At 38.4% G+C, this 16,486-nt stretch overlaps 1 protein-coding gene across 13 annotated transcripts in view; it reads right to left on the bottom strand.

The window, feature by feature from the left end:
- ANKFN1 (ankyrin repeat and fibronectin type III domain containing 1) overlaps positions 1-16,486 on the bottom strand; it is a 113,490-nt gene that overhangs the window by 51,821 nt on the left and 45,183 nt on the right. For 9 of the 13 annotated variants that reach the window (XM_040649721.2, XM_040649724.2, XM_040649718.2 and 6 more), the window contains 2 exons: positions 7,852-7,980; positions 5,429-5,630 (listed from right to left, as the gene is read on the bottom strand). In XM_040649721.2, the coding sequence (XP_040505655.1) occupies positions 5,429-5,614 (186 nt within the window). In that variant the 5' untranslated portion in view covers positions 5,615-5,630; positions 7,852-7,980. The other 4 variants (XM_040649727.1, XM_040649728.2, XM_040649726.1 and 1 more) reach the window with 4 other exon arrangements.

Raw genomic sequence — 16,486 nt, 5'->3', positions numbered from 1 at the left:
GCCACTCAACTTTCTATTTACCAAAGTCCAGGAGATAAAGAAATGTGTAATTAAAAAAAAAAAACAACAACAAACATAGAAAAAACCAAACACCTTGCATTTCTTAATTGAGCTGGAGAGAAGCAGGTGCAGGAGGATAGCATGGTCTGAAGGTTTCTGTTATGAGAACATCCTTCCAGAGCCTACAGTAATTATTTTATTTGCCAGGATTCTTTAAATTCTTTCCCAGTGTCCTATAGCCATAATTATCCATCTTTTTTCCTCTTAAGAATGAATTAGTAGAAGCAAGAGGCCCAGCTAAGCAAGGAGGGCTCAGCTTGTGGTCTCATAATGGAACTGAGATCTATGTAGAAATACTGTGCCAATGGACATACTAAAAAATGCCTACATAAGAGATCAAGTGATCCAGATACATGTAAACTGGTTTCCTGCATCCCAGAACCCACAATGGAAGAAACGCACTGACTATTAAGCAGTAACTTTTATGTTATTATATGAATTAAACAGTGAATTGAAGCTGTCTTCTATTGTGATTAGACATCAACATTTCACCCACATAAGAAAAATAACTTTTCCTTTTTGAAGGGATGCATTTTTAATTTGGCATACTATTGCCTAAGTTTTCAGCAAAACAACACTTTCTAACAGAGCACTGATCTGCTGGAACATCTTTCATTTCCTCCTAAAACATACAGACTAATGGTGTACAAGTGGTTCTGAAAACCTGAGTACACAGCTATAAGCTGGAACTTGATCTGGTCTTTTCAGTTATGCTTAAACTTAGAAGTCTCTTCAAATATTCTGTGACTTGACAGAGATCTTTTTGTCTACTGCTTTGGATGTAAAGTATTCACATCACACTAAAAAACTGCAAAGATTATGTTGCCTTTGAAGTTTTAATATGCTGAATATTAGGAATCAGCAGAATCAAAAGGCATACATAAGATGATCTTTACCCCAGATTTTCAATACAGAGAAATGAGATACATAAGTTAGATGATTATCTGTGGATGACCTGAACTGAGCAACAAGAAAGTAAATCTAGGATAGATGCTGACTTAGAAATATACCTTTTAGACTATTAAATAGAAAAGATAACTCACTCTGGAGAAATAGTTCATATGTAGATTTCCAAGCAGAATAAAAGACAATACTTAAACAAGTGTTTCATAAAAACGGGTGTCTATCAAGTTCTTGTTTTCAGATTCTTCTCTAGATTCTGGGACTCATATGTCACTTTACTGTCAAATACTTAGGATCCTACTTCAGTGTTAGGAGGAAGAGAAAAATCTGAGAATAAATTAAATGGTGAGCAGCTAAATTTGTCATTCTCTATTTGTGCCTCTGTTCAAGGGGAAAAAAAATTGTCCTTCAGGACTTATACCGTCATTAGAGAGGGCACATCTCCAGTGAAGTTTGGAAAGGAGGCCAGATGTCTATTATTTTAAGTTAAAAATGACAAATTTCTACTGCAATGCAGCTATGTTTTCTTTTATTCCAGTAGCTCCACAAATCTGCTCCTGTATCAAGATGACAGATCTTAGACATATTCTGGTGTTTTCCCCCCAATCCAGAGGGAAAAGGTGCTCTAGCTAGAAATCAAAAGAAGCTTAGTTTAATTTAATTACAAAATATTTTAATTGATTGTGTTATTCTACACGTGCTAAATGTCATCAAGTCCCACGCAAGTCAATTCTCTACATTTAACAGCTGCATGTCACTGTACTATGTACTCAAAATTAACATAAATAGAGCATTGATTGAAGTAAAAAGGCTGTGCTCTTTAGATTTTTGAAATTTCATTATTTTAGTTGAGGAACTGTGAAATGGAAGACTGTTTTTCATGACTGATGGGAGAAGTAGATATTTTTGGTGAAATGGTTAATATATTTTATCTGCTTTCTGAAGTAGTACTTATTTAACAGTTAATTCATAAAGAGCCTATTACAAAGGTGATTAGTTGAAGTAAATGGAATGACTACATTAGACCTCATTTCTATTCCTTAAGTTCATTTGAGGAAACGCTGGCAAATACTTGGGGAGCAGAAAAGAAAGGTAGAGCTGGTTATATTAATCAATGACAGACTTGTGGTACGGATTCAAGACAGGAAACTAGGAATTTCTCCGTTCAGATTTTCACTTCTGTGGCTCTGGGCACGTGCACTGTTTCCACTTCTTTTTTAAATCAAAATAGTCACCCTCTTTTCATTGGCCTTGTGATTGTGCAGAAAGGTTCAGTGAATTTTCATTTGTAGAATGTGACCAAAAGTGCTGGAGACCATTATTTAGGTTTAATTCCAATTCTGTGTTAAACTCGATAAATCTGTACCACATAGCAGAAATTTCTTGCATTATATAAGAACAAACAAAAAAACTTGTTACATAATAATGAAGATGCCTGAATTCAGTACTGCAGCTGAAATCAACTCTGTGATGTGGTTGACAGAAGCATTTGGCCCTTTTCCAAATACCCATACATACTTTAACAAAAGATTTTACCTACCTGAACAATTCCTGTAGAATTATTTTCCAAACTTTGATTTGACTTGTTATTTTTGGATTCATTGTCAAGACTTAAACCTGCATAGATGTCTTTAAAAATGCATCATCAGATTTTTATTTGCCAACCCAAATACCTAAAGTATTTCTGAAGTTTTCTCCTGAAGTCATTTGCTGAACAGAATATAAGCACATGTTTAAGTTAGTTCTATATAAATACTCTGGCCAGTAAATCTACTGGCACAAACATTCCACCAAAAATGCAAAAATACAACCAAATTACTATTTCTTCATTTCATTAGAAATCTAATTGAAAAAGTAGCACTCATTTAAACAAGAAACAGAGCATTAAGTTTATAACCTACTTCATCCAATCCAAAGAATTTTCAGACCAAATTGCAAATATCAGGTCTTCCAAATGAACAATTCAGACACAGCCATTAGTCTGAAATATGTTGGTGTTTCTTGCAACTTCAGAGGTTGTAAAAACATGGAATTATCATATGACGTTTCCAAATAGGCACGTATGTATCCCTCCTCCACATAGTAGTGTGCATCTAACCATAATAGACTTATTTCACTCAAAAAAACACCCTGGTGAGACAGTGAAATAGCAACCACATTTTCAGCCATGCTAATAATTGTCCCATTTGAAAGCCTGCACTGAGCCCAGCTTTCCAAGCCCAGAAAATGTTCTGTGCTCCTGACCAACTTTCCCACAACTATTTGCTTTCACATAGAAAACAGGAATATACTTGAACATTATATTGTTCTCTGCTGCAATAAAGTTGATTATATTCTTATATAAGTGACTCTAGAATCACAGCATTGTTCAGATGTTTGCAGTTCAGGGCTAAGAAATTCAGATGGGCTAAGATGTACTGTCTTCAGATGCGCGTGTTCAGTTTCAATCCAGCTGGTATCGTCACAAATATTAACAAGACCCATCTGATTTCTTCCTTCATTTACATTTGCTAGATAATTCTATTCCTCTCTGAACAGACAAAGTCACTGAATTCAAAGAGAAACTGAATTCCATTTACAAGTGATCAGGTAAAGTTTAGGGACATGTCTTTTTCCTTGACGCCGTCTTGCAGCCTCTAATCATTAGCTAGGCAGCTGTGCTATGTGATTAATTTATTTAGGTGTTACACTAGTGCACAAATATATATACTGAAAAGAACTACAGTATTGCTTTGCAGTAAGTAATAACCATGTTCCAGTAAGTGATTCAGGGCTGTTAGTGTTTAGAAATGCAATCTTCTGTAGCTTAATTAAAATGAAGTGCCCCTTTCAAGATATTTGCTCTGGGTTAGCCTGAAAAAGTCCGCTATGTGCTACTGGAGTTGGAAAAAAAACATTAAAGTAGTTTCTGCAACGACTTGTTTTGATAAACATGAGTTCAAGAATAAAGCTATTTTGGGACATTGCTATGTCTGCAGCAAGACAACAATTTACTGAATGGAAAGTGTTGCACAGTAAGAGAATGGAAAGAAAACTCTTCACCAGCCAAAACTGAGGGGGGAAAAAAAAAAAAAACCAACAAATTCTAACAAATGTTATTCACTTGTCTGGAGACATGCTTTTAGTCACTGACTTACCTCTGTACCACAGAAATTCAATGATTAGAAAATACATCAGCTAGCAGCCTGGGATATTTCCAGCCCTTAACTGGTGGCTTGCATGCCATTTATTTTTAGGGAAAACTGTGAAAAAAACCAGGCATAACACACAGAAGGGGTCCCAAAGCCTTTTAAGTTCAATGGGAATCTATTCACTGACTCCTGTGGACACTGTGGCTCAGACCCCAGACTGGTAATATCCAGAGATGCTTACACTCATGGTAGGTCTGCAGTGACAAAAGCTACATCACTCACACAGTAGTGTAGTGGTTGAGGTGAAAAACTTAGCTGAAGTCTCTACTGCATTAAACCACCAATATAACAATGTAAAATTGATTCTCCTCATTAAACTGATTGAATAGACACTATTCAATCACAGCCTGATAGATCTGCTCTGAAAAGAGAGGTAAGTGGGACTGTAAGTAAATAGCTCTGTGGATAGCAAAGGATTGAAGCCTCAACAATGCATTGCTCCTCAGTCTTTGGGCTATCTTCATTTGCCATTTCTCATCACTTAAATATGACAGAAGAATACATATTTGAAGGAACATGTAATTAGACGTATATTTAGAGAAGCACTGGTCAGAAGATAAAGCATCTACTTTAGTACCTCAGAGTAATGGCTCCAAGATGTGACTTCTGGCACATTTGCACACACTGTTCTAAGTCACTACTGTTCATAAGTGGAGAGGATCTCTCTCCGTCAAAATATTTCAGAAGAGAAGATGAAAGATGTGTTTTCCAACTTATTTCTTTTTTTTTTATATGGCAATATCAACAGCAGATTTATTTTCCTCCAGCAAATATAAAAGATTCTGTTATGCACTGAGCCTACACTGTTATTACTTCACAGACATCCCATTCTTCAAAATGTATATGTTGTAGGTTGTATGGCTTTACCATCTCTGGCACAAGTAGGAGCACTTGTGAGTATTAAGTCCAGTGGAGACGTACATGCTTTCCTATACTAGCACTAGATTGCCCGGCTCTGTTCTGTACTAGTGTAGAGCATCCAGGTTATACTGCTTCCTGTGTAATCTTTTTCACAGTCTTATCTAGTGGCCATCATCACAGTCTCTGACCAACCTTAATGCTAAGTCAAGGTCTTACTCCTAAGATAAAGCAACACCACTGTAAGTTGCTTTGGCCTTCAGGAAGGCCAGATTGTATTTTGAGATAGGATCAAAAACAGACTTAAGCTTAAGAAGAATATACGGCATTGGTCAGGGAACAAATGAATTGTGATGATGAAAAGTGTATAGATTTATAGAAGAGAATTGACAGTTTGATAAATATCAAGTATTTACCATTGAGGTCTTACGGAGACTGAGCCGGTCTGATCGCGCCCGGAAATATGCTTCATCAAAGGATGTATGGCTCCCCTTCAGCTTCTCTGACAGGTTCCGATACAACCGCTTTGCAGCATTTGGAGAAGATGGCATACTGTTCTTTTTACTCTGGAGGAGACTTAAATTATGCATTTGCTGTGTCATTTTCACCTAGTAGTTTCTAGAAGAAAAGCAACAGCTGTTCAACAAGATTTTGTTACACAAACATCACTGATCAGAACTGTATCATTGGAATATATTGCAAGACTTCTATGGCAAAAATCCCTTTTCATGCACAGTTTTAAATATGTTTATAGAGAAAGTTTCAGTATTCCAAAGCCATTTGATTCCAAATACCATGCAGGTTAGAGTAAACTCATGAGAGAGAACAATTTGCATTCACTGTACAAACCCTAATATCATAAAGAAGAGGATGAGAAAAACACAAGTAGATCCAACCAACACTTAATTCAATCCTAGCTTAGCATACTCCACTGTTTGCTTTGGGATTTTGTTTTTATACCAAAAGCAGCAGATTCAGTACCTCCAACTGTCATGACATTACATTATGGAGATGTTCCAAGCTTCATTAAGCCTGTAGGCCAAATGGGAAACTTACTGAGAAGCTGTGTAGACCTTTAGTAAGTTTACACTAAATAAATCAGGTTTATCCACTTAGTAAGATTTCTCAGACCTACTGTGGTATTACTAAAACCAAACAAAAAATACCTGTTATTAAAGTCAATGTAACTTATGCCTTTATCAGTCCTCTGTAAAGTCTCAAGTTTTTTTTTTTTTTTTTCCATTAGGAGCCAGCAAATCTAAGGAGAAACTAAATTCTGTATAAAATGCAGCTATACAACAATACAACAGGTGGCATCTTTGCTATCCACACAGCATCAGTGCATCAGAAATGACTTGAAAAATACAAATCTGTGTTTCTTGTAGGCTAACACCATCAGAACACTCTAACAGTGTGTGGAATAAATACCGGAAAACAAAGCAACTGCTGGAATTATCTAAGGCAAATTATCTGCATTTTTGACCAGTGAGATGCAAAACACTACTGAAGATCGATCATCCTACCTTACATATTTTCAAGTCACATACAAGGCATGAAATGAAAAAAATGAAAGGTAAATGCAAGCTGCATAATCTAGAAAACTTTCTGTAAGGAGATCTTAGTAAGCTGTTAAAATGATTCCTAAGGGACCAATGGAGATAGGATTATGCAAAAATAAGAAATAACAAAACCAAAGATCAACTTACATAATTCTGTTGCTTATTCACTGAACACTGGCATTTCATTTTTATAGACATAAGCCATTTTGTAAGAGTAAGGTAAGGCTCCATTTTCCAGTCATTTGTGCCCCCCACTCCAATATGAGGACACTGTCCTCATGTCATCCATCAGGTGTATTTTTGGATTTCACACTGCGTGGACTGAAGTAACAAACCCTGCACTGAAAGATGCTAGACCTGATATGTCATTTTGACAACTAATATTGTTACAGCATATCCCAGACTAAAAGTTTAGAAATAGGTGATGCCCAGAATGGACCCGTTTGAGATTTTCACCTGCAGAGACCTCTGCACATACCCAGCATATGTCAAAATTAAACAAGTAAGGAGATCTCAGCATGGTTCAGAGCAGCCCTGAGTGATCTTACTAGCATTCTTATTGCAAGTCACAAACCACAACAAGCACGTTGCACTGTTTCTTGGTACAGGGCAGAACTGACCAGGGTAAAAACAGCAGCAGCCCTTAACTGTGACTTTTGCATTTCCAAGAATTAAAAAAAAAAAAAAGCTTATGGCAATGGTTCCAATAATAAATAACCTGAATCTCTGGGGAAACTACCCTGGAATTAACCACTAAAACACATCTCACTTTTGTGACTACAACTCTGGTACAGCATGAACCTGACCAGTGGCAGAAGTCTTCCAACACATTCCCACTATACATACTGTAGCTTGTTCTTTGTGATCTGATTTCTACTTTCACATCAAAGCACTGAAGTAACCTTTTATTCCCTAACAGCAGGGTGCTTCAAAGGTTAAATAAAAATCTTATCCTTGTAAAAGCATTTTTGGGAGGATTGGTAAATACTGACATAATGTCCTTTTAGGACATCCACGTCCTTTCAAAATCATTTCAGAGCAAAAAAAAAACCAAACAACTAAATTATGCATTATGTTCTACGTGGCACAAACATGCTGCATTGTATCTACAGGTAAGCTAGGACACAGCATAGCTGTAAAAGAATTAACTTCAGATCTCAGGAAAGCAAAAGTGAAGATACCATTCTGCACATTACACACTCTTAAATATGTTCATTAAACAATTTTATACTTGAACTAATAATTAAGAATATATATGTCAAAAATTAAACCTGGCTTACCAGCTGTTCAAGGCAAAATGTGATCAAGTTGGTGGTAATTGTCCACTACCTTCATTGAATGAATCACATTGGCTTTGCTGGCTTTGCTGGTTCAGCCTCTGGGCATAATGAGTAAGCCTCCTCCTTACACTGCATGAATGATCAGAAATGAAAAGATTATTAATTGCAATTACTAAAATCCAAATTGTCCAATAAGATCTCAGGCTAAAACAGTATTTAAAGCAAATAGTGTTGTATCACAGGTCATATCACATTTGGTGCCTTGACTCTATGCTGTTTACCTCTGCAGCTATAAGAAGAATGATAAACACCTAAAGCTTTTGCTTCTGTAGTCAAAGATGCCATGACTTCTCTATGCTTTTAGCTTGTTGAATTCCTTAAAAAATTGATCAGCAGCACAGCATGCAAGCACAACAAATAATTACTGCCAGAGTAAACAAAACTGCAGTTGTCATTAAGTCACCATAAAATATGACCAAAAAGGCATTAACACAGCCATTGGAAAGCAGTTAGTTTTATGTTCAATCAGTAAAAGGAGAAAAAAAGAATCCCAGTCCTACGCTCTGTCCACTAATGCATGTTGCATGTGATGTATTGTTTCTTCTTTCCTCAGGCAGGCTACCACTACAGCTGTCTGCAATCACAGCAACAAAAGCAGCAACCATATCCATAGCTATGGGACATCTGCAAGATGATTTGAAAACTGCCAGCCTAAGCAGGTTATGTTTAAAAATGATTTTTAGATGAATGAGAAAAAAACATATTTTACTGATGCCTTCATTTCAGCTAAAAGAGATCCTGTAATGTTAATATCTGCATTAATATCTTCCACAATAGGAGAACGGCGATATTCCAAAATATGCATTTATTTTTTATTTTTCTTTCTACCAAAGGGCACACGGGATTAACATTGGATCCCATAGAAACCCACAGTGCAGAATAAGGTATAACCGTGCACAGCTATAGGAATCTAGTGATAATGTAAGTGACGAACAAAGCTAAACAACAGTTTATGAAATCACTGGTCTTCCTGAACAGTCCACTGGGCTCATATAATAGGAACATTCCTGTTCAACATCTGACATGAGAAAAGAACAAGACACCCATTTCTGGGTCTGTCATAGCAAATAATTGTTTGTATCTACAGGAGAGGTGGGGGGGAGGGGGGTGAAGTTGGTGGGGTTTTATTACTATTAGTTACTTTTTCAAATTGCTCTTAAAGGGGTACCAGAGCTACTGTTACATCAAATAATCACTGATCTTATTCATATGTGATGCATTCTCCCACACTTCAAAACCTCACTGGAAGGTTCTGAACTTCATTCCAAATAGCTGCCTTTTGCAGAAATAACTGAAGATAAAACCTAGCCCTAGGCCTGGCATTGATCTGCCATGAGACTTGAACTGATGCACCTTTTATTCTATACTATTCTACAATATACTTTCTATTATATACTTTAAAAATTAGTGTGGATATGCTCCAATCCTCTCGTTTTATTTATTTATTTATTTATTTTTGAGTGATATATTTTCTCTGTATAGATTTTCTAACTCTTTTTAAGTATATGTAAACATGCATACATTTACTTCAAAGACTTCTGACATGAACATCAAATTCAAAGAGCTGAATGCTTTGCTGCAGCTGAGGCTTATAAAGCACTCTGAAAATACACATCACGCAGCATTTCTCTTCTATGCTGTGGAAGTCCCAAGCTGTACATGTGCAGGATTCCCTCTTTTACCCTGCTGCTGGGGAGGATCGTTAGTCAGCAGGCTGCGGACAGCTGACTGAGCTCACTGCTCCTTGCCAACAGGAGAAAGATTGGAAATCTTTCACAAACCACCGAATACCTCTTTAACACTGGGATTCTATAAGGAAAAAAGTCATGCTGAAAATCCAGAATTTATGAGCACTAAGTAAAGTTACTTAAACACAGGCATAAAAATCCTGTTTGCAATGCTGTCCTGAACAGGGATGGTTCTTCCATGGCAGAATCTGTGATAAAGTTTTTAGGTCCCTATAGACCCATTAATGGACTATTCTCATGAGGGAATTCTCACTTTCCAGCTGTTTTCAGTACAAAAAGCTAAAGTTATTTCACCAGAACTAATATATTCTTGAAGTCTTTATAGCAGTTTCACATTGTATGCCAATACTCCTCCCCTTCTCTCCTGTACTTTCTACTTCCAGCTTTGTGGACCTTTTGCAATTGCCTTTTCTATTTTTAAGGCTCTTAGTACTTCTCTGTTGCTACTCAAATACTGTTTAATAGAACAGTATTTTTTCTAACAACAAAACCCCCACATTTTCTTGCCCCAGCTAGTTCTTTAAAAGATAATTAGTTTGTTTATACCAAGTAAACATTACCACTAATCTTCTTGTCATAGAGATTTAAGTTCACTCTTAAACTGTTTGAAAGACAAAAGGCAAAAAACACTCAGTAAGGGAAGAGAGGTAATCATAAGTCTACCAAATGATGAAACATGAAACTAATTACCAAAAGTGGTGACTGTGTGCACGTCCAGCACACACCTACACTTCATTCTGGAAATGGAAAAGACTCAAAGACTTACAGAACACAAAACGCCACGCTTGAGATAAAACACACACAAGCAGACCTGTGTGTCTGATCTTGTACAGAAACCCGCGTGATCACAGCCTTCAGTGGGTCCGTGAGATGACTCAGATGTCAGCCATTTATTATTCCACTTATATTTCATATGTAAATACTGAATATTTACAGCCGAGCAGAAAATTTTGTTGTACAAAAACAACTCCTTTGAACAACCTGTTGTGACCAACTTCCACTCCGTGTTTGATCTCTAGAAGCTCACCTACCTGTAGCACACACCAGGAGCTGACTCCAGAAGCTATTATTACTATTACATCACAAAGTCTGTATATTATTACAAAGATGTGAGTTTAGAAATACGATTCATGTAAATCAGCCAGTTTGGGTGGCCTCTTCACTGACAGGTTTACCAAAATATTTACTCTGGATTAATCTCAGCTTTACGCACAATAGATATTTTTAGCAGCAGTACGTTTTATTGGCCATTAATTCCATTCAGCGAGTTGTTTGTTTCTTCTGAGTCCAGGTGACACTTCTGGAATGAGGGAGGATGTTTTCCCGTGGAAGATGATAAAACCGCAGCCAGTTGCGTACAAAGGCTCAGGGCGGCTGGGAGGCTCCTTTTCATGGCGTCAATCAATAGGTGGCAGCATTCACCCAGTTCTTCCGACGCCTGATATGGTCCACAGCAGCCACGCACGGGTACCGCATTGTCCCGAGCAAACGCTGCCCGGCGTTTCGCTGCAGGCGGTGTTTCAGTGGGAAGCACATCCTCCCTGCACAGCACGTAACGTCCCTCCCTTCTTATCACCCTGTGCTTCTGCTGCTGAGACACCCAGCAGATCCAGCAACCGTGTGGGAAGTTGGGAGCTGAGAAACACACTCAAACATTTGGAATTTTAAGGCTTTGCATGGAGCTTGACCTTACTTCCCAGTCACTCAGTGGAAAAACTGTCATCATCTCTAAAGACAAAGCTGTGTTTTAGGCTGTTAATAACCCTCTGTCATCAGTTCTGGTTCCCACACACCTCCATATGGCGGTAGAGCCGGGCAGGCCGGCTGCCTGGCAAGGGGATCATCACCTCCCTCCCTCCCCACGCAGCATGGCCAGGCCTGCTCTGCCTGGCATCTGCCTGCTCTCTCCTGTCAGAGATCTGTGAGAAGGAAGGTGGTTAAGGTGCTCCTGAAATTAAATACTGAGGATATTTGCGTCCCTCCTCGGTGCAACCAAAGGAATACAGTGGGAAGGATAACCTCCCATCCTCCAAACAGGCCAATATACGCATCTTGCTCTGCTTCTTCACTTATTCTTTCCTTCAAACTTTCATATATATATAAACTACTGTAGTATATTCCAGCTCTGGTTTTGGCAATTTCTGCCTCCCTGGCTCCATGTTTACCTATCATCTTTCACACTTACTCTTTTGCCAATTTGTTAATTCTCTGTCCTATTCCCTGGTTTCTTGTGTTTCCTCAAGGACATTGATCTGAGTCTTACTTTCTCACTAGCTTCTTTAGCCAACGTTCTTGATCCAAATCCATAGCAAATAACCCATCATCCACAGAGACACAGAAGTATTCAGTATATTCATAAAGAAGACAAATATTTCCCAGTTCATCAGTCACAGATGTGATCAAACTCAAGAAATTCTGAAATTGTGAGTGAAGAAAAAATAATTGTGTTTGGACCAACCTTAGAAAATTTCCCAATGAAATAATTTTCCCCCGGCGTTTTGAAATATTTGAGACACCCATGATGTAAGCGACTGAAAGCAGTGGAGCTTGGCAGCCCCAGCTCCTCCAGGCTTCCTGCCTCAGCCGTGGTTCCTGATCTAGAGCCCTCGCAACCGAACCTGGATTTCAGCACAGCCGAGCTCTGTCGCAGGGCTGCTCCTGGCAGATCCAACAGGCCGAGCCCTGCACACTCCACCTTCTACAGGAAGGGCTGTGGAGGCCAGGAGTCCTCCAGCTTTGGGGCAGCCAACATGGCAGCAGCACCTTGGAGATGAGGACCAGGATTACTTGTTTTTCAGATGAACTAGAAGGAAACCAGAACCATCTGGTCAGGATTCTTTAAAGATGCCATGGTGTTGGTTTTTTTCTGGTCTCTTTAACTGGAAAATTCCTGAAACACTTCAATCCTTGCTGCAGTGGAACAGAATGAGACCTGAAGTTTCTGAGCTACAAAACATTTAAGTCAACCGTGATCATTCGGGGTGTAGGTTAAGGTAAACAAAGATACATTAGCATAAAGAGTCCATCAGATCCTTACAGATGTTCCTACTTGAGACTAGGACTCAAAGAGCAGCTGCTGTTGCCTGAAGTGATCCACACACATAAGAGCTGCTTTCTAACATGGCTTAAGGAAGCTGCTGTCCTATTGCAAAACCAGTATAGATCAGAGCGCCTTTTGCTGATGGTTCCTGCGATTGTTCTTCATATTAGGAAAAAACTAACATTCAGTCTTCAGAAAGCTTATAAAAGTGCATGCAGGCCATTAGACATAGCTGAAGATACTGTTGTTCTTTGGAAACAAATTACCCAGCTGAGCATCACAGAAATAATGAAGATGTCAGCAACAACAGCGCAACTGATGCTTTGTCAGTCCCCAGTTGATTATGCTATCTAGTCAGACACTCCATATAGAGATAATTTATGCCATGTATTGTTTGGCCATGACTACTCCCAGCTGCACTGCATTTAATTCAAGTTATAGCAGAACACTTTACAAACAGAAATTAACAAGCTTTTCATAGCTGGCAATTTCTAGATTAGGAATGGATAAAGAAAGAGTAGGATTTACCAAAATGGAGCATAGAACAAAGCTGAACAGAGGCAGACACATATGATTCCTGAGAACTTTTTTTCCCCAGTTATGAAAAGGCACTCCTTCCAAAGACCAGAACAAGTTTAGGGCTGTGATACTGTCACTGGAGAGACCAAAAGGTACTTAAAATATAGGGACAGGTTTCCTTGTAATTTTCACATGATTACAGTGATTAACAATCTAATCATTAACATGCACCTTCAGAATAAGCTCTATCTCCTTTTTCTCCAAATCTTGATGTATAAGAGTATTTACTATGAAGCTAAACGTTGTGTCTAACACACACTATAGAAGTATCGTTATTTTTCATGCTGAGCAAAGAAGCAACTCTGATAACAGAACAACCTCCTACTATTCTATGAACCCCAAACGCTGTTTATTACCCCAAATGGATGAAGAGCAGCTTGTTCGTCCTGATGAAAGCACAGATCTGTTTAGGGGCAATGATCTCTAACAAGTATTTTATAGTGACAGAATTGGACATTTCAAAACAACAATAAAGTACCATTTCAGAAAAGCCTTTGACACAGAGGATGAGGAGAAGGCACAGCAGGACTGTTCTCAAAGCTGAACATTTACCTAAGGAGAACAATCTTTTTGGGTTGTGACAGAGACAGACTATTCTAGATAACAATCCAAAATAAGAGCCTATTTCTCTGTACTATCAGACAAAGAGCCACAAGCAGATCTGCCTCACTGGGCCAGCGTTTGTGAATACCCCCATGGGTCATCTCTGCAACAGAACCTTCGCACTCACTGGCTGTGATAGTTTTGTGCAGGCCAGAATTCATACCGCAATCATTTGGTCTGATGTGACTGTTCATTTACATTTTAGCTAGAATGAAAATAACTCTGGAGTTCCAAACCAGCCTCTCACAGGAGCAATATGAAAACCTGAACAGAATAGAAATGATTGCTGTGAAGTAACTCCAAGCTTCCCAGCGCGATTCTATTTCGCATTGAATTGAAATGAACATTTAAAACATTCACTTTCGCTGAGCATTTATGCTAGCTTTCAAATCATGAAGATTTGAGGTTTACTGCAGAGGCAATTCACATGCACATAAAAGAGTATTTGTTAAACATTCTCTAGAATTTACAGAGACAAGGACATGCTATTACATTTACTTCACATGGGGTACAAGGCACAGCAAAATAAGTGACAAAGCTCAGAATACGTGACTGTTCTTTCCTGAAGTCCAGCAGTTCAGTAAAATAAAAATACAGGAAACAACCAAATCTTTTCTGTATAGAATTTAGGAGATCTGTAACGTATTATGCCAAATATCATTACTTTTTTATTGCAGTGGTGGCTTTTGGAATATGTAGCAGTTAGAATAGCAGTTCATGAAAACATCCTCTCATCGCTTTTCTTAAGACCTAAAACTGACCAGCCTGTTTCCTTTCAGTTATTTATGTCAGCCTCTCAGTAAGCAATACATACCATTACTAGTCCTCACTTCATTCCCACATGAATCAAACCTCTACTATCACAAACCAGAACAGCAGCAATCATTGCTCTCCAGTGACCACATACTATTAGGATGCATTTGGTTCACAGCTTCCCCTTCCATTCCTCCATCTTCCTCACATCCTAGTGAATGCATCCATCAACAACAAATGGCAGAAATGAACCTGAAATGAAATCCTACTTTTCACCTTCTGCGGCAGGTTACAGCAAGCCAATACTCTATTTTCTAGTGGTTCAAACAAAAGTCTGATTCAGCCCATACGATTCTTGGGTTTATTATCCATTCTCCTTCATCCTGCAATGAGAAAGAACAATGCTGGCTAATATGGGGGCAGAAAAGCACTCTGCCCTGATGACTCTCACAAGTGCACGGATACACCCCACGTAACACAGCCAGCAGAGCCTGCTCCAAGTCCCACTTTGAGCCGGTACAGTTCCCCACTGGGTCTCACTTCAAAGTACTTTCATTCTTCAACTTGTATTAAAATGTGATGCCCCAGAGTACATGGACATAGTTTTGGAAAGCTTTTGTGATACCAACCTCACTTATCCTACAGATTTACAGCACCAGGAATGTTTTGCCAGCTACGTGTTCACTAACACCCCAGATCCATGGAGTAAGTAGAAAAGAACACTAGAAATTGACTTCAGAAAGTGTAGAAAAAACAACAAGCTGCTATAAATAACTGCTTTATTATAAATGAAGTACTTCACTTATAAAAGTACATCACCATCCAGATATTACATTAGTTAGTGTTGTCACAGGAGACAGATGGGGAGAATAATTCACCGTTGTGTTAAAGGACTGAATATTGATTTGAAAACAAGAACTTGTGATCCAATGAAACAACATTCTCTCCAGCCAGAAGTGCTAATCTGACTTCATCTGAATAGAGTTAAGAAATATTTGCAAAAGCAGGCAGCTTAGCTGGCTTAATTATGAAAACACTTGCTTTTCACCTTTAGGAATTCATTTCCTCCAGGGTCAGAGTTTGGTGGTCTTACAGCTATCACACAAACTTCTATACAATTTGGAATGATTAATGAACCTCTGTTCAGAAAAATTATGAGGTGTTACAAGGAGAATTAACTGAATGCACACAATGTGAACACTCTCAGTGAGTACATTTTCTCTGCATTATTTTTATAAAACCAGGAACTTGTTATCTCCGAAATGCACATACACTGAACATATATACAAGAGATATACAAACCTGCACAGAGGTAATCTCTCATATAGCAATGCAGTCAGTCTCTCCTACAGGCACATTCCCAAGTCCAAATGAAATATTAAATAGCAGACAAGAGAATTCTGCAGTTCATACAATGTAGATGTTTAGAATGACTGCAGCTGAGAATACAGTTTGTATCTCTGAAGATAGGATTCTGGCCCAGTACCTATACTGGGTCTCTGTTCACATTTACAGATAGGTTCTGATGGAACAGATTCTATACAACAGCCAGTTCTGTTGTATAGAAGGAAGTCAGGAGCAAGCAGAAGGTTCAAGAAACCCAAACAGTAGCACCAGTTTCAAATGACTTCAGCCACCTCACTGCTAGGTACGTCCCAATGTCCTCTTAGCTATGCATCTGTAATACATATAACCCAGTGGTAATTGTGACACTTAGATCATCAGTATTTGTGAACTGCTAGTAGATTCTTCAAGGGAAGAGTTTTATTCAGTCCTCTAAGAGAAAATCTTGTGCTCTAATACTCTGGATGAATATGAGCTATTTGAGTGTCTCTACAGTAGATCTACATGC

The sequence above is a fragment of the Gallus gallus genome, chromosome 18 (genome assembly GCF_016699485.2).
Source record: "Gallus gallus isolate bGalGal1 chromosome 18, bGalGal1.mat.broiler.GRCg7b, whole genome shotgun sequence".
Classification (NCBI taxonomy): domain Eukaryota; kingdom Metazoa; phylum Chordata; class Aves; order Galliformes; family Phasianidae; genus Gallus; species Gallus gallus.
Note: the sequence above shows the minus strand (reverse complement) of the source record. Positions and strands in the feature narration are given on the sequence as shown.